Here is a 25,848-nt window from a genome sequence, read left to right as displayed (position 1 = left end):
GTATGCTACTAGTGGCTGGTATCACGCGATCCTCTTAAACAAAGAGAGCGATCCATGATTTAGCCGGGTGCTTTTCGCGAGGCAATCTGCGCCGGTGTTACGGCGTTATCTCACGGAATCCTGGTTTCCATTCGATGGCTCACCGTTGGAGCTTCGGCTCGCGGCTGCCCGCAATTTACAGTAAGCCTTGGCCGCCGCGCGTTTTTTAATCTCGCCATAAAACGCAGCGGGGCTTTCAATTTTATTGTCACGGTGGGGGCATCGTCGGCGGTGGAGAAGCGAAAGGCGGCCAACGCAACGGCCGGCAAATCATCGGTAGGCGAAGCTTAGCGATAAAATAAATTAACCGGAAAGCTACCGGGTTGCGGGCGCGCTTTCGGCGCGAACGTCGCGCTGGTAATCACGCCCCGTAAATAACGATTCAACGTTCGATTTATCGGCCGAGGCGAACGCGCGGCAACGCGCGTATATAAAAACCGGCCCGCTATGGAACACAGCGAGCATAAAACGCGAGACGAATCGTAGTCGCTGCTCGATGCCTCGGATTTAATTATTCCACGCCTTTTGCCAAGGATTTCGCTACCAACGAATATTCCCTCTTCCATGTTTTTTTTCAGTCGTTTATTTTTTTCCTCTGGATTGCGCGTGGTTCGCGGCCAACGAGATTATTTTCTTGGTTCTTAAGGAATTAAGGAATTTAAAGTGATAGAGAGCATCTCGGTTTAATTCTGCTTCGTTTTTCCAGTGAATTTAATGGATTAGCGGCGAGAGTCGGTGGAAGGAGAGAAGGGATATTTATTTCGTGTGATTTCCAGAGCGAGATTCTCCGCGATAATTTAACGCGTCCGTGAGGGATTTAAGAACGACGAGGCATTTCATTTTTGTCGATTTTTTCCATTGAATTTAATGGGTCAACGGTGCTGTATGTTTTATCTGTAGGAACAGTAAGAGGAATATTTATTTTGTAGGCGTACGGTTTTCATAAACGGGTTGTTAATATATTTCTAGATAAGAGCGTTAATTAACATCTACCGACGACGTTACGTTTATTCTGTTATCGTTCTCATTATTAGATCCTAATCGTAAGCATCGTATCTGGAAGTTAGAAACGTTTAATAATAGATCTAAATATCACTGCCGAACAAAGATCTTAATTTTCTTCATTATTTTAAGATCTTGTCAGTGCTGATGAATAAATCGAATTCTTTTTTTTATACAAATCTTGTGATAGTAATTAAATTACATGATATTTTCTACGAATAGAGGGGTCAACGTGAAATAAATGAAACAAGCCTTGGTGATTTTTAATATGACATAGTCCACGATGTTTGGAGAAGGAAAAACGGAAACGTTATGTTATATTCGCCATTTCGAGGCAGAACAAGGCAATAACTCAGAGAACACAGGCTGGAACGTGGCAAATTTCGCGAGGATCGCGCCGGATGATCTAACGATCCTGGGATCGTCGTAAATCCGTGGTGGATTTTATCGAATGGCGATCGTATGTTGGCGCGATGACGCACTTATGCGCACACGTGCGGCCTTTTCTCTTCTTCCCCATTTGCCGTTATTATTCATCCAACGGCTGCTGAAAAGGATAATCCCTTGTCGCTGTTTGTACAAGTATGATTCTACTGATTTAAATGCTTCGATCGATCGTTTCTTACAACGTTTCTCGATCGTTCCACCATCTTCTATTACTAGGAACCCTTTCGATGTAGCAGATTCAGAAAGATTATAATTTCTAATAGAAGAGTAAAAAAAAAGAACGAGTAAAAAAAACGATGAAAAATGACGAGACATTAATTTTATGTTGGTAATTATTCGTTAAATTTATCTTCTCCTGTTACCGAGACATCTTATCTTCCTCACTTTTCATCGTACGTCAAAACCAATCTATACACTTTCACTTTTTTCCTTTCGGTGTGCTGCAACCACCTTACACTAAATCAAACTAAACGAATAAAAAATCGTCGAGTCTCTCAGACAGTAAACATCGTAATTCTATAATTCCACCTTCAACTACAAATTACTCTCCGACAACCATCCGCTCCATTGCGATCAAATTTACTGAAAACGAGCTCAAACGTCGTCCAACGTCTCGTTCCACTTATACCATAAACGATATGCATATCGCTAAATAATTATTACTCTCGTATCATCATCATCGTCGTCGTCATCATCGAACCTCTACTGCAATCTTCTTGTGCAATGAACCTACAGGAAAAGTCTAAAAAGGCCAAAGCTAAATAAGAAGAAAAACCAAAAGCATTATCGCAATCAAATCGATCAAAACAAACACAAACTTCGTCAAACCTCTCGTCCCATTCCTGTCGTAAATACGTAGATATGCATATCACTATGTAATTGGCAACTTTTTCTCATCGTAATCGTTGAACCTCTTCAACAATCTGTTCTCGCAATCATTCAGAAGCTGATACACGCGCCAGACATCGAGGTGCGTAAACCAAGTGACAGAGCCAATCTACAGGTGTCCTGGTGAATCGTCTAGTTTCTTCGATTCGGCGGGTTAACGAGGCGGGAGGCCGCGGTCGAAGGCAGCCAAAGTTTGCCCGAGGCGATCTGGAGATCGGCCTCGGCCGATAGAGCCGTAACGCCGAAAATTAGCGCCGTCTGAGAAACAAATACTGCGAAGGGGGATCCGGCGAGCCGGCTATCGAATAAAAGGAAGAAGAGGAGCGACGGTGGCGAGAAAGAGGACAGAGGAATCGTACGAAAAGCGAGTGGGACGAGGATGCGACCGGAGACAAAGGGAAAGGGAGAAGAATTTAGGGACGTGGCTGCTCACCGCGCTTATATCGTCCTCGTCGTCGTAGTCCTCCTCGTTCTCGCACATCACCGCGGGCTCCTGAGGTTTCCTGGAAGCGAGAGCTCGCTTCCACCTGCCACACACTGCGGGAACACCGAGAACATTGCCTGTACTGGGTGTTCCCGAAGTTTGGCGCGATTTCGCGCGATGTTCGCGCCGATCATACGTTTCATATCGGAGAATTAGATTTGGAAGGGAAAAAGGACGAGTAGTTTTCGTTTGGCGATTATATTTCGTGCTTTGAGAGTTTGACCGAGGAGTTTAGCTTTGACAACAACGGAAAATTGGAATTTTTGGAAGAGACACGGGGAATATTATGGATTTTGTAGATGTCCTCGAAGTTTGACACTGTTGAACGTGGTTTGATGTGAGATTCGCGCTATGGCGCGTTTGATATCGAGGAATCGAGGTTTTTGAAAGGGAAATAAGGAAGATCACGGGTTTTGCATCGGTAGTTTTATTGGATATTTTAATTGTTCGACTGAGTTGCTCGAGATTTGACGATAAGTCTGATAACAGAGAAATAGTCGTTTGGAATTTTTAGAAGAGACGTAAGAAGTATCATGAGTGTTTCTAAAGTTTGCTTGCGTTGTATGACGTTTGTCGATGCATCCGATATTGAAGGAGTATAAGTTCCGGAAGAAAAATTGGGAACAATACGCCGGTTTAGTTATTCATGACGATCGAAGCGTTTGTTACGTAAGAATAAGCAAAGGCGGTAGATTTTTCCACCATAGAAGACGTTGCAGCAAGTAATCTGTTTGATAGTACGCAGAGTCGTATGAAATTGCGTAGGCAAAATGATACACTTCGTTTCGACAATCCGATGAATGCCACAAGGTGTTTAAGTATAAGACATCGATACGTATGGCATTACGGAACAGATCGTCGATATATGACACGGAAGAAGGTTCCGCGAAGGATTGATATTCTTCCGTGGAGCCTGTCATTCATAATCCAAGAAACTTCGCAGAACTTCTAATTAATTAAATTACAAAAAAAAAATAAAAGTTTATTCTCAGAACGAAATTAATAATTCCAACATTTACCCTGAAGGAAAATGACAGTAATTTTTCTGCCAATCAACATCAAACCTACCCACGGTATTATGACTTTATCGAACCAACAAAAACTCTTGCAAACCAGTCTGCTTCTCTCCAAACCCTTCAAATTCTGTTCGAAACCTACCATTCGGCCAAAAAACGTGGCAAAAGGAAGGTTGCCGGATCCGAACGTTCCAGGAACCTAACCCATCCTCCTGAAGAGTGTGCTCCCAACCGAGCGTAAGGGTACTCGTCTCTTATAAAATCATAAGGCCGAACACGTGTCCGTGTTCCACGGAGAAGCAGAGCCGAATTTCTTTTTCCGTAATCTGTACGAGGGGCCATTAAACCGGAGGATGCCTCGTCGTCGAAAGGAATGTCACGGGGTTACGCCCTTTCTCATCGACCAAAACGGCCCCCGATTCCTCGATGCTCGTTAACGGTCCGTGCCACGTCGTTCGTCGTCTCTTCTACAAACCGACACAGTCGTTCTACCGTTCCTCCTTCGCCTCTCTCTCTCTCTCTCTCTCTCTCTCTTTCTTTCTCTCTTGTTCGTGTCTTATCGAATGCCTTAAAAGTTACAGTTTTTTAAAAGTTACAGATGGGCCAGTGAAAAGAGCAGTTTTATCAGACGATTTACAGCTTTCAGCGGTCTCGTGAGATGTTCGAACAGATAATTTGCTCATTCGACAAGTATACCGGTGATTTTGTATTGCAGGACGACGCAACTGCTGCGTCAAGCTACTGAAACGAGCGTTTTTAATGGTTTATCGATTAGTAGGATTTTAAGAGTGTAGACCTGTGCATATTACGAATCGTGTTAATTTTTCCACGTTTTTTAGAGCGACGATCGGGTTTGATCGATTTTTACTACGTTTAGAATTATTCGATAGAAGGCAACGAACAGGAATTGTATTAAACGTAAAGGTATCTTCGAAGAAGAAGTTCATTCTCGATTTATAGAAGCTTGAATTTTCAAAGTTTGAGGCAAATTTTTTAGTTTCTTGATTGACTGTGAAATTTACGATGGAATTTATCTAAGTCTCCGCTTAACTATCTTTCGGATAAGTTTCCCTCTCCCGAGAAAAGCTCGCTTAAACATATTTCTACTTAAACCAGGAAACGTATGTACGTCTTTTTCCCTAAATAAAAATTGCATAAGAGTCAATGTAATTAGTCTATAACGTAAGCACAAAGTTTCTCGTGTCTCTTCTCTACCAAAGAACCAGCGTTGTTCAACACAGCACACACGTTATGTGCAATAAATCTAGATACGATGTTTATGTTCGTTTGAATATTTAATCGATTCTACGTTTCCAACGGAGTACTTCCTACAGTCTCAACGAAGTTCACCGCACGTAGGCTTGCACGTTGATTTATTCATGGCTACCGTTGCTCGAAAAACAAAGAAAGCGCGGCGGAACAAACGATAAAAAGAAGCCTGGAAGTTTTTCAGGAAGGTTAGTCCAGCGATTCGAGTCGGTCGTCAGCATCCTCCCGCGGGATATTTTGCCGAAGCATCGCAAGGATAATCCGGCTTACCGTCCTTCTGTGTGCTCCACGTGAATGAGAATCGATCCCACCCTTCGTCACGATATTCAGCACAGTAGGCAGATGCTACCAAAAATCCCTGAACGGCCTTTAAAGTCGTCCGATCGACCGATTTTTCATCCCCCTTCTTCCCCGTTCAGTTTAAGTTCTCTGCAACTTCGCTTTATGATACTCGATGGTCTGCTAATCTTTCGTGATTTTTACATTTATTTTTTCCTGGCTTTCGTTCTTCGTCAATTTTCTTCTAGATCTGTCAGTTCTTTTTTCTTTTTTTTTTTTTTTTTTTTTGAACCAATCTTTTCTCGGTCTTGAGCTCACGAACTGGCTGCTAGAGACGAAGATGAGAGTTGGCATCTTGATCTCGTTGTATTTTAAAACTCCGGTTTCCGTTCTCGAGCATGCGAGGTTCACGCGAGTCAGTCAGAGCGCAGAGATAACTCGGATCGACTCTCAATCTTCCCTCGAGTCGTAGCTCAACTCGCGATACCTCACAATTCGTAAGTACTAACAATCTATTAAAAGAAAGCTGCGCTTGCACACTCGGTACATCCACATTTAGGATCTCTAATTGATTATCAGAGTCTTAAGACCTGAAACAATGGATCGGCGCAACGGATGTCCACGCGGCGACAACCTGACTTGTATTTATCGGTAGAAGTAGAAGCGGCCGTATTGTTCCGTGGTACGTTCAAAGGGGTTCAACCGGTGCACGAAGGTGCTTTCTCAGACGCTACTCGTTTATGGCGGCTAATTACCGTAATTGGCCCGGCCGTTATAACGACGACGTTTAAGGATACTCGCGCCGTTAGCATACAAAAGTACAATAATTCGAAGGAGGCGCACCGAGCGATTTCTCTTAAGGCAGTCGCAGCTTCCATAATGGTGTACGCGAAACGTTTCTCGAACGTGCGCTCTACTCTTTTTGCGATGTTCGAGAGAGAAACCGCTCGCCCCGGCGAGGAAGTCCGAGCCACGCCGTTCCAACGTACGGCAACCAGCCGTGGGCTCGGTGTAAATTGGAACGTTCGGATTATAGCTCCCGATCTTGAGGAATTTTAATTTCCTGACCCCCTAGAACAGTATACTTATCCATCCGTTATTTCTCTTTTCCACCTCTTCTGCTTCTGTTTTCTTCCTTTTTTTTTTTTCGCCTTTTTTTCTTCTCGTCGAACGTCGGCGTTGATGATTGAATTTTACGGAATTTGGTGTGCGTTGGAAGGAGGAACGAGGTTTCTTAAATTTCCTCTTCGTTTCTTTTCGGAAGGAGATACAGTGGCTACAAAAAGTATTCGCGTACACTTGCTTTTGTTTGTATAGCGTGTATTTCATTAACTAGGTTCAGATCAGGTTTCATCGAATTTCGTATTATTTGGTAAAATTCTTCGTTGGAAAATAGACAGATAGGCAATTATTTCTTATAGCCGTGTCCGTGTTCTTTTCTTCGTGTCAGGTGTCAGGGTTGATGAATGAATTTTAAAGGAGGCTACTTAGGAAACAGAAAGGCGTTGTAACGAGCGAAATAGGATTCTTTAGTTCTTCGTTTCTCGGAGGAAGCTACTAGCAGACAATTTTTCTACAATTTTTCTTTAACAAAAAATCGAAAGAAGAATGATACGGAAAGATTTTCATTCACCTACTCGTTTGAAAGCTTCTCGTTTCTTCAAAGAAATTTATCCAAGTTCAAAACAGAAGAAAGTTTAAATAAAGCAAGATAAAGGCAGAGATATCTGACAAAGAAAGAAAGACCTGTCACTCTCTAATTTCTCTTTCGTCTTTCTAATCTCCCTAACATCTCGTAATCGTCGATTCATTAGTTCCGCCATAATTTCCCAGTTTGTATACGATAAGCTGTTTAAATGGTGGATTATTTGTTACGGGCAACCTTCATCGTTGTCTAAAACGACTTGCTCGGATGGAAGTAAGCGGCCGTAGAACAAGGTGGTGCAGAATGTTGCAGCAAAATCAATGTCAAAGCAATTGAACCCGTGCGGCTGAGGGCGTTCTTCGGATTTTATTAATCGTGTTATGTCTGCCGCGCGAATCACCAGCTCCGACCAACGCTATGGAGTCAACAAAGCTTATCGTAGCCAGTTTTTTCCATGCTTGACACGATAGCGCATAGGTTTTGCGACACTCGTTGCGACACTCATGCTCTTTTATCGAGCATCTTCTTCTCTAAGTACGATATTGGCAAGAATAATCCCTTTCTCGGTATACCAAGCGTCCTTGACTTCGATCCGATGATTCGATCATCATCGGTTTGTTCGTCGCTCTTGTGGCAATTTACACGCGTCTTTGTTGCAGTATCGAAATTTCCTTCTTTGTATTTTCATTATCGTTTTCGCTAAGAATATTCTCCCTTTGGTTCCGTGAAATATAATGTTGATTTCGTTCGAAGATTTTCAGTATGTTCACACGTATGCTACAAATGTTAATCACGAGCCACCATGTTGCTTATTTTTATGTACGCTCAGATCAAGAAAAACGTTGCATTCTTCATTAGACGATCTTCGTTTTAGTATTTTTATATTCTATTTACATTTCCATATACCACGTTGCGTTTTGTTGTAAAATAAGGAATTTTTAACGTCGTTCCAGAGATTATTCTCGGTATCTTCGTGTCCCATAAGCTTCGGTCATGGTGTACGAAAATTGGTCGCGTAGCGTCTATCATTTTTATTCTACGTTTTTGTGTGGTTTTTTCTTTACAAAGTTTGTCTACGTCAGAGCACAATAGAGACTATAGTATTAAATCGTTATCGTAGAAGCGTTTCGCAAGCTCGGCTCTACGTTGCTCAAGCTGTAACCATCGGTTATTGTCAGTCGCATTAGGTGCGATAATCAGTTGAGAAACAAGTGTCCGGGCTCGACGTCTCAAAAATCAGCCTATTCATCGCGAAGAAACATGTTCGCGTGCAAAAGTAAGAGGAAAAATTCCACGGAACGTATATACTTAAGAGAGGTTCGACCTACCAACAGGTCCAGTTTACCAAGAAGCATCCATCTCGTCCGAAATCGAACCATCATCTTAGCTGGCGAGCCACTCCCACAGTTTACGCTGCCCAGCACGCTCAGCTCGCCGACGTTTCAATAAAATTCTCACCTGTGCTTCGTAGCCTGTTGGAAACTTCAATTGGGCCCCTGGAGCGGCTCTCGGCGCGCAGTTGGGGCACATGTTACGTTCCGCGAGCCCTCAGCCTCGCGGAGAACGTCGCAAGAACGTCGAAAGTCGGAGGAGAACGATTTCAATTCCGCGTGACCACGGCCGGTATTTTCACGAAGCCACGACATTCCAACGGTTGGCAGCGGTGTCCGAAGAGATGCTAGAAAAAGTGAAAACACGCCGAAATGCCTGGCCAGGCGTTCCGTGACGCGCGCTTCAGCGACAGAAGGCGCCCTTTCTTCCCGCGGGATGATAATTCCACGGCGTGCACCGAGTTCCTCCCTAACTGCTCTTCGCCGCGTGCTGATGCCCTCTCTCGCGACAGCATCCGCTTTTTATTCAGCGGGAACGCGCCTCAGTCCGCTGTCACAGCGGCCACGATTGACTCGTGCACGTTTCTATTCCGGACTTTCGGCATTCCAATGAAAATCCCGTGGATAAGACGAGGGGGGACCGGAGAGCGCGGTACGCGAGCATCGTAGATTTTTCATTCCAGTGATACGTCTTCATAGAACTGTCGCTTGAACGATGAAATAGGATCTGACGAGTAAGCTCGTCTACGACCTGTAGAATTTGACCAATAGACTTGGGGTTAATTCTCTTTCCCTCGAAATTGTTAATATTCGGGTAAGCGAAGAAGAAAGAGCGCAACACAACAGAATGGCAATCGCAGTGATATGATCTCATCGTGGTTGAAAGAGTAAACGATCGTCGGCGAATGATGCAATAAGCGTCGAAATGCAAAGTTGGATTTCAAGGCTGATGCCTTTTGTATAGGTTTGGTTAATGCTTGTTGGAGTGCGAGTCAGAATATTGGGCTGGCAACTAAGTGACTGCGGATTTGTCAATACTACCTAATGACAAAATCCGCAGTCACTTAGTTGCCAATCCAATAGATGGAAAATTGTGGAACAGAAATAAATAGACAGGTGACAGAGTTTTGAGAACAAACTTAGACTGTCTGCGGAGAAGAAAGAGCGCAGCACAACAGAATGGGAATCGCACTGATATGATCTCATCGTGGTAGAAAGAGTAAACGATCGTCGGCGAATGATGCAATAAGCGTCGAAATGCAAAGTCCAAACGAATGCTTGGCATACGTTGGATTTCAGGGCTGATGCCTTTTGCGTAGCTTTGGTTAATGTTTGTTGGAGTGCGAGTTAGAATATTGGGTTGGCAACTAAGTGACTGCGGATTTGTCAATACTACCTAATGACAAAATCCGCAGTCACTTAGTTGCCAATCCAATAGATGGAAAATTGTGGAACAGAAATGAATAGACAGGTGACAGAGTTTTGGGAACAAACTGAGGCTGTCCTTTGTAGGTTGAATTATTGCTGGCTGAAAATTGTACCGATAAGACGAGGGAGAAGAGCCCAATGTGTGTTTGCAAATTCTTAATGGACATTACAGTGATATATTTATCGGACGTGGAAAGTTGACGTAAGCGAACGATGCAATAAGATTTGATAAATAAGCGACAGAGTTTGGGATATTTGGGGTTCGAATAGAATCAAAATACGTCATTTTCTTTACGTTCTTCTTTCGTATTGGCTGAAGGCTGGTTTAAAATACAAATTAATCAATAGATGACAAAATTTTGAGAACATTTGCAAGATGATTAAACTCGATGTTAATTATTTGTGTGCAATATATAGTCGCAGATTTAATCAAAATTTTGTCAACCATATACTTTATTCGATAATTATATTTTATTCCAATGAATGTTACTGCAATTATCTGATCGAACTGTGTCTATTGATCGGGGGTTCCAGGCAGATGTTCCCTCAGATGAAGTTCCGAGTTTCCGGATTGGACGCGAAGGCCAAATACATCCTCCTGCTGGACATCGTCGCAGCGGACGACTACAGATACAAGTTCCACAACAGGTAAGGGTCTAGGTGAAACTTGTAACAGTATAATTGTCATGAGTAGAACGCTCTAACGATTCGAATAGTTCCACGAATCGCGATCACGAACCGCCAAGCTGTTGCGTCCAAGCTTTCGTGACGACCGCGAACACGGAAATTAATGCAATTATCCGATTACTCGTACGTTACCACTTCCTCATCGACATCTTTCACCGGAACATATTTTTCTCTTTCCTTTTTCTTCGACTTGTAATTTTTAACGAAAAAAAAAACTTGAAAGCAACTTTTCCTCTCATTAGCTGTTTTTACCTTAATTTAATTGTTTGCCTCATGTCGGATAAGAAAGTTCACCCATCTTCTTTCTTTTTTCTCTTTTAGAAAAGGAACGAAGGATGTGAAAAATGTAGAAAGTGGTTCATTAAAATAATAATAACATTACTTTGTTAAATAAAATTATGGTCTTCTTTTTATTTCCATCACGAACGAAACGATAGAAGTTTTTCTTGGTTAATAACTGTCGAACTGCGTTTCATACCGTCCAATTTTCTCGGCGAGAAGTTTATGTCTCGAAATGAGGAGTTACCAAAAGCACCGTTTATCCGCCGATAGCGTTCAGCCGGCAATTTTAACCGACATTTTTCTCAGGAAAAAGATTTATACTTCGAAATTATCACCTACCAAACTTGGATTACACAGGCGACACTTTCGCTTCGATTTTAGCGCCTCATGCTTATCAGGGCTCGAAGATTACGCGCCACTTGAAATAACGAGCCTGAAATCGAAGCCAGCCGTTAACCACGTGTATCGATTTATAACTTAACTCGTCGTTTTCTTTCCTGATCCACGTGTTCATGAAAATTATAGTTTCCACGAAGTCTGATTAAAATGATAAATGTAAACAAGAGAGTTTTAACGAGGAAGGAAATCGAACTTCTTTTTCTATCGTAACTTCCGCTCTTTTAATCGACCAACGTGTTTTACTTGTAGCCTAAATTTCTCTCTTGGTGTCATACGTTGTCACCATATATTTTCCATGGTGTAGAATTCCAAATTTCTAAATGAAATTCTACTTAACTCGACCAGAGTTCCGAATACCAAAATAATATTCTACTTACTTCAATTGCAATTCTAAATTGCCAAATAAAATTCTACTTTCTTCGATCGACATCCCACGTTGTTAAATAAAATTCTACTTTCTTTAATCCTCAAAATTTCTACATTTACGTAAATACCCACGATTGCACAGTAATATGCAAACGAGTAGGAGAAGAAGAAACCTCGCCGCTGTTCCAGTTTTTCCAAACAAACTGCTTTGTAAAGTAACTTGCAATGATTCCAACCGAGCGATTCAACCTTCTGCCAGTCATTAGCTCGCCATTAACTTTTTCCTGGATGGCCGAAACGTGCAGACACGCGTTCTCACGAGCGTTGCCACAATCGTCTAGCTCCGTTTAACGTTTTTCCGCGTCGCGAGGGTGCTAAACGGAACATAATCGGCCTGCCGGGAAAGCAGCCGGGAAATTCGTCGACCGACTTCGCGAAAATCACGTTGGGCTTCGAGATTCCTTGTCACGTAAATGGCGATCCGCTATGGTCGTGCTCGTTCTCACGAACGTACGAAACGGTATTCTTTTTCTATTCGCTTTTTTGCGTCGGCCAAATCGTTTATGCACTCTCATTTCCCGCTTTTAGAGCCACGGTGTTTGTCTTAAACAGTCCATATCTCCTTATTTAGAGGTTCTTTAGCGCGGAGATGGTGGCGCGAGATTTGAAACTCGCGATATCCTTTGGAGAAATCTTGATTTCTTTGGTGAAACGTAGAATGGTGCAATAATGGTGGAAAATTTAAACGATAATTGAGTTACACAGAAAAAGTGACCAACTTTGTCGAGATTAATCGTTTAGTTTCTCGAAGATTACTTTAAATAATTCTCCCTGTAATACGATTCGTTTTCATATATAATTAAAATAATGCTTCAACTTAATCGAATAATCGTATATTACGAACTGTCCTAATTTTTCTACTTTCTCTTGGCGACAAATTTTTCAATAAAATGTACGCAACACCTTACACGAACGCCGTATATCGTTGTAAATAATTCTCTTCTCGATTGATGTTTTTCAATGCGAAAAGTTATTCGTTGGACGAAAAGAAAGAGGATTTGTCGCAGATAAATGTCTATAAATTTTGCCATATTTATTGGCTAAAATAACCTGAATAACAATTTTCTAAGATTCCACGGCCGTTATATTAGGTTGGCAACTAAGTGACTGCGGATTTGTCAATACCGCCTAATGACAAAACCCGCAATCGCTTAGTTGCCAATCCAATATTTCCACCCCAAACGTAAACGTCAACTTTTCTCGATATTACGATACTACGATTACGATATTACGCGCTTTTCGACTCTCGAATCCTAAGGAAACAATTTAATATCGAACTTTAGTAAATCTGAAAGTGAAAGAAAAATCGCCAAGTCCAGTAGACTTAGAGTACCTAGAGTAACTAGAGTACCAGGTAGCGAATAGGAAGCGGATGAAAAGGTGTCGATCGAGCGAGTTTCTCGGCTGATTCCTCTAAGCACCGGCTATCACGATTGTTGTCTTTGAAGGGAGGCGTGTCTGGTCGTTCGAATCCATCGCAGGTGGGTCAAAACGAGCGGACGAAGAAGAACTCGTCGAACGAGTTCCAAAGTGGCTGCGGTCGTCCGAGTGATGTAATCGTTCGTTGTGGTCTGCCTTTCGATTGGCCGTGTGTCGACTTCTCTGTTCGTGGATCTCGCCGTTTGCTTCTCGTTGCATTCGCCAATTGTTTCTGTATCGAGTGTCTGGTCCTGGTCTAGAACGGGACAGAAGTAGCTGGAAATTTCGACTTAACGTGAAAACTATGCCGAAGATGGTCAATTCGTAACTCTTCGTAGAAAATTTAAGTACACGTAGTTTACAACGATTTTTATGGGGAGACCTAGCCGTGTACGTTTGTGGCGATTTCCTTTAATCTTTTTCTGTAGAGAATAGAAATTAAGGATTGTCATTCTGATTTCCTGGTAGAAACTTCATCGTTTCATCGTTGCCAGTGTCAACACTTTGCATCTTATCGACACTGTCTTGGAAGAATAGTTGTTTCGATTTTATACTGAAATTTTTCTGAAAATATTCAGCAGTGAAATTGCAGCGAAATTTGTCACTATGAACATCTAAGAGTCGTAGCAAGATTAGGCAAATATCATTGTTCGATTAACGCGAGCTTCTGATATCATTAACCATCAGCAATCTCTGATCGACATGCGCGATAGATGAAAAAATCGATGTGTCCCTCTCTAAAAGCAAATTGTATAGAAATTGAAGAGATCTTTTTTTCAATATGTTTGCAATTTGAATATGTAGCAAGCGGACGAGCACGTGAAATACGTTCGAATCTGTCGAATCGTTGGAAAAGATGTAAATTTTCCTGCTTTATAAAGAAATGTTAAGATTGAAAAGATTTTTAATGATTTTTTGAACGTGTTTGTCGAGTAGCAGGTGGATGGTAGCGGGAAAGGCAGACCCGGAAATGCCGAAGAGGATGTACATCCATCCTGATTCGCCGAGTAGCGGTGAGCAGTGGATGCAGAAGGTGGTGAGCTTCCACAAGCTCAAACTCACTAACAACATCAGCGACAAGCACGGCTTTGTAAGTACTGTACGTAACGCCAACCAAACAATTACTTACTTACTAGCCTAAGTTGGAGCTCCGAGTCTCGCAATTAATCGCTAACGTTTGCCCGGCTAACGACCTAACGATCGACCGATTAAAAGCTCGTTAGGCCGCGTGCACGCGGCAGTCTCCGTCCTCGACGATGACCATTTTACTACTTCGCCTCTTCGTTTCGCCAATTTTCTATCTGTTACATTAACATATAAATTTATTAACGCAAAAAATTAATCTATTTGGTCGATCGCTTACAACTTCGCGTATCCACACGAGCCTACAAATTAATTGATGGAAAAAATTATCACTTAAAACTTGCCGCATGTTTTCTCAATGTTCTGCCTTCTATACCACAGTGTACGTTTATTAAAGCGAAAGATTAATTCGTGGCAACCGAGTGGTCGATCTCTCACAACTTCCTGTCTACGTCGTGAATTTTCTATCTTCCATATCGCTCTGCAAATTCATTAGCATAAAAGGTTACCACTTAAAACACAAGCCATTCCTAAGATCAAGAATACGCTCGTAAGATCTAATAACTTGAGCAAACTCGCTCGCTCTACTCTCCACCTCCACCTTAACAAACAGCGAGCTCCCAATACACTGCCACGTTTCCCTATATCAAAATCTCAAAAGCAGGTGGTATCATCCTGTTCCTGTTAATTATTATAGATAGCATAAAATCTACCAGACACCTAAATTGGCATTAATCTATGCCTGATGGCTGTTATAAATACTATAAAAATCTAACAATCTGAGCGATCACCTCGTACACGTCACTACCATGTTTTCTACCTTTCAGCCTTAGAAAACGACAAGCCGATGATATACTGTCACGTTGGCCTGTACGAAGCGCAGAGTGCAGAAAGCACTCGAATTAACCTATCTGCGAGAATTCGTGTGCCCATAATCCCAGCGGATTAAGTTATCGCGATGGATTTCGGCGTCAAGTAGTTGCAGCAGCCGGTGTCCCGATGGTGGCCTGGTCCGCTCCTCTCTATTAGCCTCGCCCCTGCCTCTTCCTGCCTCCTTGCCGGGTTGCATATAGTGGTCTCTCGATCGTTTTCTGTGAGAAGAAGACGAAGACGAAAAGAGAAAAGGGAGAGAGGGGAGGCCGTGGGTCTGCGGAAGCCAACGTCGGGCCAAAGAAACCTGGTTCTTTCAGCGGCCACCACTTCCCCTGGCCCCCTTTTGCCCGGTGGACGCTGCACCGTTCTCCTTTTTTGCGAATCCTTTTTGCGGCAGTCCCATGTCGGCGTCCTTTGAAGGATCCTGCATCGCTGGCTCGTGAAATCTAGTCCTCCAGGCCGGGGCCCAGAGCGATGTCAATGGTTGGCACAGCCCGACCTTTGTTACGACCAGCAGCCTTTCTCTTCCTCCTCGTCTTCCACCTCCTCATCCCTTCAGCCTACTCTCGTCTCTCTCTTCTCTTCTCTGCTCCGCTCTTCTGGTCCGATCGTTCCAATTTCTTCGTACTGCGGATAATAGGTTAATACGATCGTGTGAAATGGTGTCTGGCTCAAGTTTAATTCGGAAGAGATGTTTTTGGCACTTCCTTATGCGCAGAATTCTAAGATAGAGACGAATAAACGAATAACTTTGGATTTGGTAAGGCGAATGGAATTAGGATCGATATATCTGTCAACTTCTCGCTCGTTTCCATCTCTTCCTACCGCTGTATGGTGAAACACCGTGTGTCATATGCGCCAACAGGTTTCCCATTTTCTCAGTCTTCCCTTGGATTTCTTCAGTTCGTTGCACATAGATCCTGGATAGAGTTAGACACCTAAAATACGTATTTGCAGATTTTGTGATGAGAATTATGGAAATACATTTACCACGTAAAATGGTGGTGACAGTTGTCAAATAATGACAAAGTTTGACAATGTTTGGAAATTAATAAAATTAGATGGAATATGTGTTTTCCGTATTTCTTTACACGAGCAACTCCAAGATAAAGAATGATAAATGAACAACGATATTTGGAAGACGAATGGAATTAGGGTCGGTCTCGTTGTTAACTCTTGGATGTTTTGATTTCTTCTTATCGTTATATGGTGGAGCACTGGCTGCCGATACGCCACACCAGGCTTCTCAGTTTTTTTTTTTTTTTTTTCGTCTTTCCATTTTATTCTGAATGGGTCCTCGATGAGGTTGAAGGTAACCACCGTGTTAAACACGGTTCACTTGTGTCTTCCAGACTCTATGAGCCTGTGCACGAGCCCAGAAAATGTACAAGAGGCAGTTCTAAGAGGGTTGTCGGAGTCGGTCAACCCTTTCCGAATTCGGGGAAGATTCGAGGAGCACGGTTTTCAAGTATTGCTTTGGTTCGCGATATGTGGGGCGGAACGAGGCTTTCAGAGGTGATCGTCAGCTGCTGGACCTTTATCTTGAGTAATTCGGAGATGTGTTGTTAGCTAGAAGGCTTTTTATTCGGCTTTCAACCCCTTTGTCACATGGATCGAGTCGTTCTTCCTAAATAAAACTCTAATCGTACGCGGTCTCCGATGGATTTTGATATTTATGTAGAAATGTATCTCGTTAAAACGATGCAAACTTTTCCACGCGGACTATGTTTCAATCTTAAATGCAGTCCGTTTTCATAAAAATAGGCGAAGGTTGTGAAATTCGCAGAATTTTTTAAACAGATTCGAAAGCAACGAAACGATGACCTAAACCTTCTCCAATTTCACGCGAATATATTATATGTCACTTTGATAAGAGCAGCCTCTGACTCTTTCGAATTTCCAGTTTCTTTCGAAAATTAATTAAAAGTAGTTTGCAGGAGAACTCGGCTAAAAGGCAGACAAAGTGGCAACCACGAGTCCCTTGTTCCAGTGTACAGAAAACTAAGACATTCGAGTACATTTGCATTGAAGTATCCCAAACAACGTATACTAACATGGGTGACCAATTAAAGCTGTTAAAAAGGATTGCTCGAGTACTTTTCAAAAACCTGAAAACATCCTTCAAGCTGCGTAAGACCCTCTCGAAAAACACACCTCTGCTCACAAACCCTCTTCCACCCTAAAAAGACAGTTCCGAAGTGTCTATCAAGTAACCACGAGAACCTTCATCTCAGGTAACAAAGAAAATCTCCAAAAACGACGACAAAATTCATCGAGTTTTCCACGAGGAATTGACCAAAGTCCGAATCCATTAACCCCGAAGACACGGTCCGATGAACAGGGCGATCCTAAAAATTCCCGCGCTCCTGGGAAACCAAATTCACAAAGATTTGAAGTCTCCTTTAAACAGAAAAGGAAAGAAAAAAAAAAGGAAAACGGGAGCAACAGGAGCTGACCGTTTTCCCCGGTGTTTGTTGACCTCGTGGTCCTTTAGCCGGAGCTGTGTTTGCTCGTGTGCCAGGGGTCTGAAGACGAGCACTCGAGGAAGCCATCTCGAAGGACTCGAGTCGAGTCGAGTGTCTCATTTTCGTTTGCCGCCATGGGATTTTCCCGACAAAAGGCAGCCGAGGATTACTGATCCGTCCGCTCCCTCTCAGTCCGAGTGCTGTTGGCGCTAATTTTCCTGATTTTCGCTCGACTTGTCCTCCGATTGCGCTGTGGTTCGAGGAAGATTAGGGAAACACCGAGATTCAAGTCGAGGTCCGTGTTCCAGGGATATCTGAAACTGTTTTCTTGGGACTGTCGAAGCTCTTCTAACGATCCGCCTTTTGTTTAAACGGTCCTTAAAGTGATTGACTTAAAGCGAAGCTATTAAATGAGGAGATTTTGGTTCGATAAGCGCGCCGAGGATGGAGCTTTTAATGGCGGGATTTTCGACATTCTTTAAGCGCTACTCACGGTTTTACCTAAAAGTTTTCAAGATTCAAACGCAGTAGTTTAGTGCTGCTGAAGGCTCATTTGTACATATGGAAGGTCGTTTGTCTACTGATGGATCTTCGTTTGGTTAGTTCTGGAGGAAGCCTTGGTTTAATAGTCGCGCAAGGTGAAAAGTGTTCGAATGGTAATAGGGTTCAGGCAATCCTTTAATTGCAACTGATGGTTTGAAGTAAATTTTCGAGATTCAAAGACGGAAGAAAACGTATCTATACATACACAGAAGCTCGTCAGTCTGCGACTGGCTTCTCGTTCCGTTAGGTCATTTTCCAACCCTAAGTGGTTGGAAAAGTTACAAAACAATTTCGTCGCGGGATTCTTGTAAGTCCCTTGTACGCTGTTCAGCATTCGTTTAATAACGAAAAATAAAATTTCAGAGTCTTTTATCATAACGCGTCACAACGTAAACGTACGTAAATGTTTTCTACGATAAACGGTCCAGTACTTTTGCGAACCAGTTGTATGTCAGTTGCAGGACAGAGAAACGACGTAGGAGCGACAGAGGCTCGGAGTCGCTGGTTTTCCCTCGATTTAGTCGTTCTCCGCGCCACTTGATCCGCTACCTTTATCAAGAATACTTGATCTCGGCGTTTAATCCGCGCCGCGAGCAGGCATCCGTCGTCCTTTCAGCCGGGATCGACCAACTGCTGGCATAAAGAAGATCCGGCGACTCCTCGTTTTCGAGTGCTTCGACAAAAGCGCAACCTCTCCACGTCTGGCGTCGGTACCACCGCTTTTCTCGCGAGTATCTATCTCCTTATCTGTCGTTCTTAGATTTTTCAACCTGAATTTCCTTCCTCGAATCTGTCATATGCAAATCTGACCGATATTCTCCTAATAGGAAGATGGGTGGAATCCTAGAATTACGAAATTGCGATCTGTTAACTCTTGGAGCATTTGGAAATTCTTAATATTTGTTAGCGATTCGTCGATCGATCGCAAGACTCTGCTGAAATCTTCTAAGCTTTCGTCGTGTCAAATAGAGTTTAGCGATACGCCAAAGTCGACAAAGTAAAGCGTGTAACAGGGTGTATTATTGAATGGAAAGGTAACTTAGAACTCGTTTGGCAAACTGTTTTAGAATACGCGAAGTTTCTCGCGAAGGGCGTTTGTAAATGTTCGTCAAGCGAATAACACTTTTGACAGCAGACGATGACAAATATTAGAAATTGAAGATCACTAGGTGGTTAGAGATAGATAGAAAGATATTAAAATAAGCAAGAAATTCTGTGTAGAGCAGCCGCTCCAATTAACTTGATAACCCTGCAACTGCTGCACAGCTTTAAGCCTCTCGTATTTCCTCAAATTTTCCTTCACCACCGCAACATCTCTTGTTAAACCTGCACCCAAGATTATTTAAAAATCCAGTCAACCTGCCAAACCTTCGTACAAAATGTAAAATCCTACTCGGCCACGTTGGACGTCGAACATCAGCGAGAAACTTCGAGAAGCGAACAACCTTAAAAAAGAGAAAAAAATATAATAAAAGTAGCAAAAAAAAAAAAAAAAAAATGGAATCAGCCAGAGACAGGTCCAATCGGAGGTTGGTCGGAAAATCAGTTTTAATGTCCATTTCCCGCGGTGCACCGTTCGAGCCGGTATCCTTTTTCCAATATTCCGAAAATTAAAACGGGAAACAATCAGCGCGGACGAACGAATCGAGCGAAACTGGATCAAACGTGCCTCGCAGCTTTAATTATCCAGTGTGTCCAGGCTTCGATCGCGAGTGGAAAAGCTTCGTACTGGCGAGAGGAACCGAGCGATACGCGGGAAATTGCACGCTCCCGTTTTTTTTCCTCGTCCCGTGATTTGCTTAGCGTGTACCTGCACACCTGTAGTTCTGCCTCTCTGCCCTGTCGACATGTCGCTTAGCGTTCCATTACCATTCCTCCACCCCGTACCACCCCACCCCATCCCATCGTTGATTTTTCCCATTTTACCCGCGGTGACTCGCGATCGAAATTGTTCCGAGCGCGGAACAGTCATCACGAGTGGAAAAAATTGAAGTGTATCGGGTGATGAGGCTGATGGGTGCGCTTGGTGGGCTTTGGGGTGGTCGAAGAGAGAGAGAGAGAGAGAGAGGGGGGGGAGAGACAATGTTATTTCTAAAGTTGTTTAATGGTTTAGGAGGTTTCTTTTGATTAGAATGCTAAGATGATGCTAGAATTAAAGCTTTGAAAAGTCTGTCTTTAGGAAAATCTTGGTAGTTTGGTAAAATGGTGCGTTTTCTTTACCGCGTAGATATCATTTCTTGGTGTTTTCACTGTGTACGTAATCTCATTCGAATTTTAAGCTAATGTATGCGCCATGTGTGTATTTTATTGATCTCTGCCTATCGACTATAGAGTAAAATTGATTTACATAGATCTGTCATTCACATTCTCATTCAACCTCGGTATACGTTAGTTTTGATATAACAAGTTTGATACAACGATCGTGATATCTGTAATATAATAATTACATTCTACCACGTTAGAATAATTATGTCCCAATACCTTTGAGTGGGTGCATAATCGTTTCTAGAATTTTACTCGTCGTAGCATCAGTTTGCCCCAGTACACGTGGAATATCGGAAAAAAGAACAACGTGGAAACGAGATATGAAAATGAGATGTGGATGCGAAATATCGAACGATATTAAAGTTGGCAACTCGTAAAACCCACACTCATACTTCACGGTGATTAATGGGCACAGAAACACCATTGTTAATTGAACAAAAAAACCCCATCAACCTCCCTATTCTTCCCCCGAAAACCCTAAAAAAACACGTTTCTCAACGCCGATTGCCGGTAACAACATCCTAATACACAGAAACTAAAAGAGGGACAAAAGGGCAAACAAACAGGGACAGACAAACAACGAATTACTTTTCGTTGAACAAGAGCTCGACGTGGTTACCTTTTTTCTTTCTTTTTTCTTTTTTTGTTTGTTTCTGTACGCTAGTCCCACGCGTTTTCGTTGCGTGCACGCACCCACGCGGCTTAGCACACGCGCGCGCTCGCTCGTTTACACGCACACGTTGTCTCATTACGGAATCGCGTGCGCGTCGAGGCGTCGTTCGTGTGAGCTTCGACCGTGGTCGGGGGCCATTTTGCTGTTCGCCGTGCGACCAACACCGACCCGATTCGTGTTCCGTGCACTCGCGTGTCCTGCACTCGCGAGCGTGTTGCACGCGCCATTGCGCTGCACCACTGCCGCCTACACCCTCTTTGATTTCGAGCTAGGACCATGTGGACACGTACTTGCAGTATGTTGACACTCTGGTCGATTTGTATTAACAATACGCGAATGTTACTTAAAATATATAAATTTATAAGAAGGTAACGATGAAAATTACTGTTTACTATTTTCTCGCGAAATCAACACTTTCATAGTCATATCTGTGAGGCAGAGTTTTATACGCAGCTACGTACTCGTATTAGGTTGTTCGAAAAGTTTCTTTCGTTTTATGAGGAAGTAATAGACGCACAACGTTTTTTGTTCTATATATTGTTGTTTTGTTCTGTTGAGTTAAACACCGCGACACTTCACACACTTGGTTTCGCGTTCGTACGAAGCTGCACTGTTGTAAAAAAACACGTTTGCGAAGGAAAGATACTTTTCGGACAACCTAATACAATAGTATTTAAAGCGCAGCGTGAAATCAGGTGTTAGATTTCGGAAATTTGACGACTAGACTGCTGTGAATGCTCGTGCAAATTCATTTTTTCCCCGAACATAATCGTTAAACTGGGCTTTGAATAAAAAGTTGCTTCTATACTGTTAAATATTGTGAATTGGCTATATGTATAATTATATATACAGGGTGGTTGGTAAGTGGTGGTACAAGCGGAAAGGGGGTGATTCTACGCGAAAAAGAAGTCGAAAATATAGAATAAAAATTTAAAAATTTAAAAATTTGAAAATTTAAAAATTTAAAAATTTGAAAATTTGAAAATTTGAAAATTTAAAAATTTGAAAATTTGAAAATTTGAAAATTTGAAAATTTGAAAATTTGAAAATTTGAAAATTTGAAAATTTGAAAATTTGAAAATTTAAAAATTTGAAAATTTAAAAATTTAAAAATTTAAAAATTTGAAAATTTGAAAATTTGAAAATTTGAAAATTTTTAAAATTAAAAAAGTAACGTCGCGAGTTAAGAGACGCGATAAAGTGCACGCGTACCGAGCGAAAATTCAAAGTCGATTTTCTCGAAAACAAAGCCTCGAACGAAAAATTTTTATTCTATATTTTCCACTTCTTTTTTCGCGTAGAATCACCCCCTTTCCGCTTGTACCACCAGTTACCAACCACCCTGTATATATGATAGTATATAAAAACCCGATTAAATTAATTTTCAGAATATTCAGAAGTCAGTATATAACTATAGAACTGGCGTTTGTGATCGTCATATCTTATACAACAATTTTGTTACTTTACAGGATCTATATGTGCAAATTCTTTAAGTCTTTGATTATAAGACCGATTAAGAAGTGTATTCTAAATGGACAGAACGATCCCCAATATTGATAGAATTACTGCCACTTAAACAGCTGATGAGATCGAATAAGAATGATCAGGTTGAAATTTTCCGAAATGTCATCAATCGTGTTTGAAGAGTATAAGGATAGGGAAGGGCTTAGACCCTCTCTCGCAGACGTCGCTGTGAATCGTTTGGCATGACCACATTCGGCACGCACTCCTGCAGATTTCCCTCGGGGACGCCTCTCTACGGTAACGATCGCGCGCGCGAATTCTGCGGCAGATTCTAACCGGAACGATGGGGGTGGCGAAGAGGTGGATTTCACGAGGGCTCGTTCACACGTTCCTTTCTGGCTCCGGTGAATTTGCACGTCCCTCGGCTCTGATTATACCCGAATAAAAGCCTTTTTTTAAATCTCTTTTTCGTTTGCTTTTACCTCCCTTTTCTTTTTCCTCTGAAAACCCGTGTTTTGGCTGCGTCGATGATTTTTCGATGAGAAACGCGCAAAATCTCGTGTAGTCGTTATCGTCCGCCAACCAACTCGTTAATATCGATGAGTTACAAAATTTCGCTAATGATATTAGTTCGATCGTACGACAGTCCTGACTTCGTAAAAGGAGCAAACAAAAGACAGAAAACAGATACGTGGAACGCGTCAGATCTGACGACCACTTTCACGAGAATGTTAGTGCGCACGAGGAAAAACGCGATGACTACTTTGAACTTCACCAATATCGCCAAATACCATAAACGTCCCACTTTGTTCGCGATCATCAGTTTTCTCCACACAGCCGTACAAATGGCTCGCGTGGTTAGCAAAAAGCGCCGTCAATGCGGTCGACAAACCTTTCCCGTGAACATGGAGAACCACCCAGTCGACGATCTTCGTCATTCTTGATCCTTGAACATGCACATTTACTATGGCGGCGAAGAGAAAGTTGAAATAAAGTAAGAAGTATAAAGAGACAGAGTATAATGAATTTACATTTAATAAGGGCAACGAATAAATATAATATATAGCATAAAAGAGATATAATTGTTATCGATAAATTACCAGTTTTTGCGCATTTGGGAAATTCCAAGTCGCGAAATATAATATACAAAAATATGTAAAATATCCAAAGTGTGATACTTGGTACCATATTTAATAGGTGAAACGATCTTCTATGTAAATTCAATTCTTTTTAATTACATCGATAAAATCTGGAATTTGCATTGATATCAGCAACCCAGTTATCAATATGACGAAGAGTTGATAATACAAAAATTGTTAATATTCGCAGCGTAGCAGCGTTAAACTTTCAAGCAGAGATTTCACGTACACCAAAGCTGAACTCAAAGTAGTCACTTGGTTAGTATTGCTCATTTTAGTACTTTCTGTTTAGATACTAATTTTCATAGTGTACGAACTTGAAATTTTCCTTTACCCACCACTGTGTATTACCATGTCAACGTGGAAAATTCAAGTGCTAGAGACTATAGACGAGCCAAGAACGAACTCAAAGTTCTCGCTTTCTTCGTACTGTTCAGTTTAGTGCTTGCTACTCCGATACTAATATTAGTATGTCGGAGTCAGGTTGGAATTTTGGGGCGTTCGATGAACCTTTACTTACTTTACCATCGCGGATGTAGTTAATGCTTATCGGTACAAATGTGGACACTACAAGAGGCCATGAGCCATAGCGGCGATAGGATGGTCGAGATGATGGTGACAACGAATTCAGGTTCGATAACGAATCCACGGTCCACGGGATGACGAGTACAAACGTAATACACAATTCGTCAATCAGCAATTCGTCCAACGACTAACTAACTAACCCGTAATCCAAATGAAACTGCCCTTATATATTCCTGACCCCACTTCTCGGGTCAATCTTTGTTTTTTAAGGAGAGCCATATCATCATTCCATACCTCTGTCAGTTACACGTCCCTCCCGTGACCGTGGCTACGTTCAGTGACCCGCTATGTCACTTCGAGCCCGAACCCATCGTCATAAAGCCAGATTGGAACATTAGAACTACTTCTTATTTTCATTACTTAAGCGTAGCTATAGTAAAAGTCTGGACTAGGGTATTGGGGTTTTTCCCAATCTTCCGGACGGGAAATCCCGATGTTCTTTCATCGCCGACAATTATTTATCATTGTACGGTATCGTAGCCGACGCCGACGTAGCTTCGTGTTCCATAGTCGATTAACGATCGCGCATTCCATATCAAGACATCATCGCGTCGAGTCGATTCAGTGCCGGGCAATTTGCGTTCGTCGAGCGAGAAACGGGCGTGGAATCCGGTCCATAGTGGCTGCTGATCGTTATAATAAATGGGATAATGACATAACGGGTACGTCACGAACGTCGAGGGGGCCAGATACGCGTAATTATTGCGTTTGCATCAGCGTATCGCTGTTCCCTTCGTTTCCTATCTATGGCAAGGGTGAGACCTAAACGAGACGATTTTCTTTACGGGTGAGATCCTTCGTTCGTTCTTCTTGTCGTTAGCTACCACTGTTCGTTCCTTTAGATATCCATGTTGCATTGTGCAATTATGTATTTTCTGTTGTATAAATTAATAAGTTACGCGCGTGTATAGACGTTCTTATTGCGTAGATTGAATATGCAATTTTTCCTATTTGATTCTTCATGTATTAGGTTGTCCGAAAAGTGTCTTTCTTTTACAGACCTAATCTGTCGAACGTTGTGATCTTTACTTTGATAGAGTAAAATGGATCGTACGTAATTCGATAAAATAATATGAAACGAAAGAAACTTTTCGGACGACCTGATAAATGTACACTGGTCCCTCATTTTATTCGCGCGAAACGAACCCACGGATACTCCGTGTAAATCGAGCGACCAGTGTATTCGCATTTAACGGGAACAGTAGAATCTCGAATTGTTGTAGAAAATTAGGAAATCTAACTTCTCTTTTTCGTTCCTATCGAAACGATTCATCAACTTTCGCCTCTTTGGATCTTCGCTTTACGTAAATTCGTTGGATTGTTATATGGTCGACTATTATCTGCTAGGATCACTGACGCGCGAGCTCACGGGAGCGCTGTTCCACGGAAGGGATACAGTTTCCGGATTTCGTGGAATCGAATATTCGTCGGAGAAAATTAAGATTAATCTACATACGTCTAATCGAGTATTTATCCAACTCTGTTAAGAAACTCTGGGTGCAACTGACTACAACCTTCTAATCAGACGCTACAACGCTAAATTAGAACTACGTACAGTTAGAAGTTTCCACTTTTCTACTTATAATTGCTTCAGTTCCTATAATCACGTCTGATAAAAAAACTTCCTCGCGAGCTCTGTCTATAACCGGCATCCTATGGAAACACGGTGAAAGACAGCGCTTGGTTTCATTAAACCGGCAATTTAGCTCGACCAAAT

General features: G+C 42.1%; 1 protein-coding gene across 3 annotated transcripts in view; it reads left to right on the top strand.

Annotated features, from left to right (window-relative positions):
• Positions 1–25,848, top strand: part of LOC126873616 (optomotor-blind protein) — a 164,698-nt gene that overhangs the window by 54,082 nt on the left and 84,768 nt on the right. For 2 of the 3 annotated variants that reach the window (XM_050634666.1, XM_050634667.1), the window contains exons 3-4: positions 10,363–10,476; positions 13,978–14,140. In XM_050634666.1, coding sequence (XP_050490623.1) covers positions 10,363–10,476; positions 13,978–14,140 — 277 coding nt within the window. The remainder of the gene's footprint in view (positions 1–10,362; positions 10,477–13,977; positions 14,141–25,848) is intronic. The other variant, XM_050634668.1, reaches the window with a different exon arrangement.

This window comes from Bombus huntii, chromosome 15, assembly GCF_024542735.1.
Source record: "Bombus huntii isolate Logan2020A chromosome 15, iyBomHunt1.1, whole genome shotgun sequence".
Classification (NCBI taxonomy): Eukaryota; Metazoa; Arthropoda; class Insecta; order Hymenoptera; family Apidae; genus Bombus; species Bombus huntii.
The sequence above is the reverse complement of the archived record's forward strand: the minus strand, read 5'-3'. Positions and strand labels throughout refer to the sequence as shown.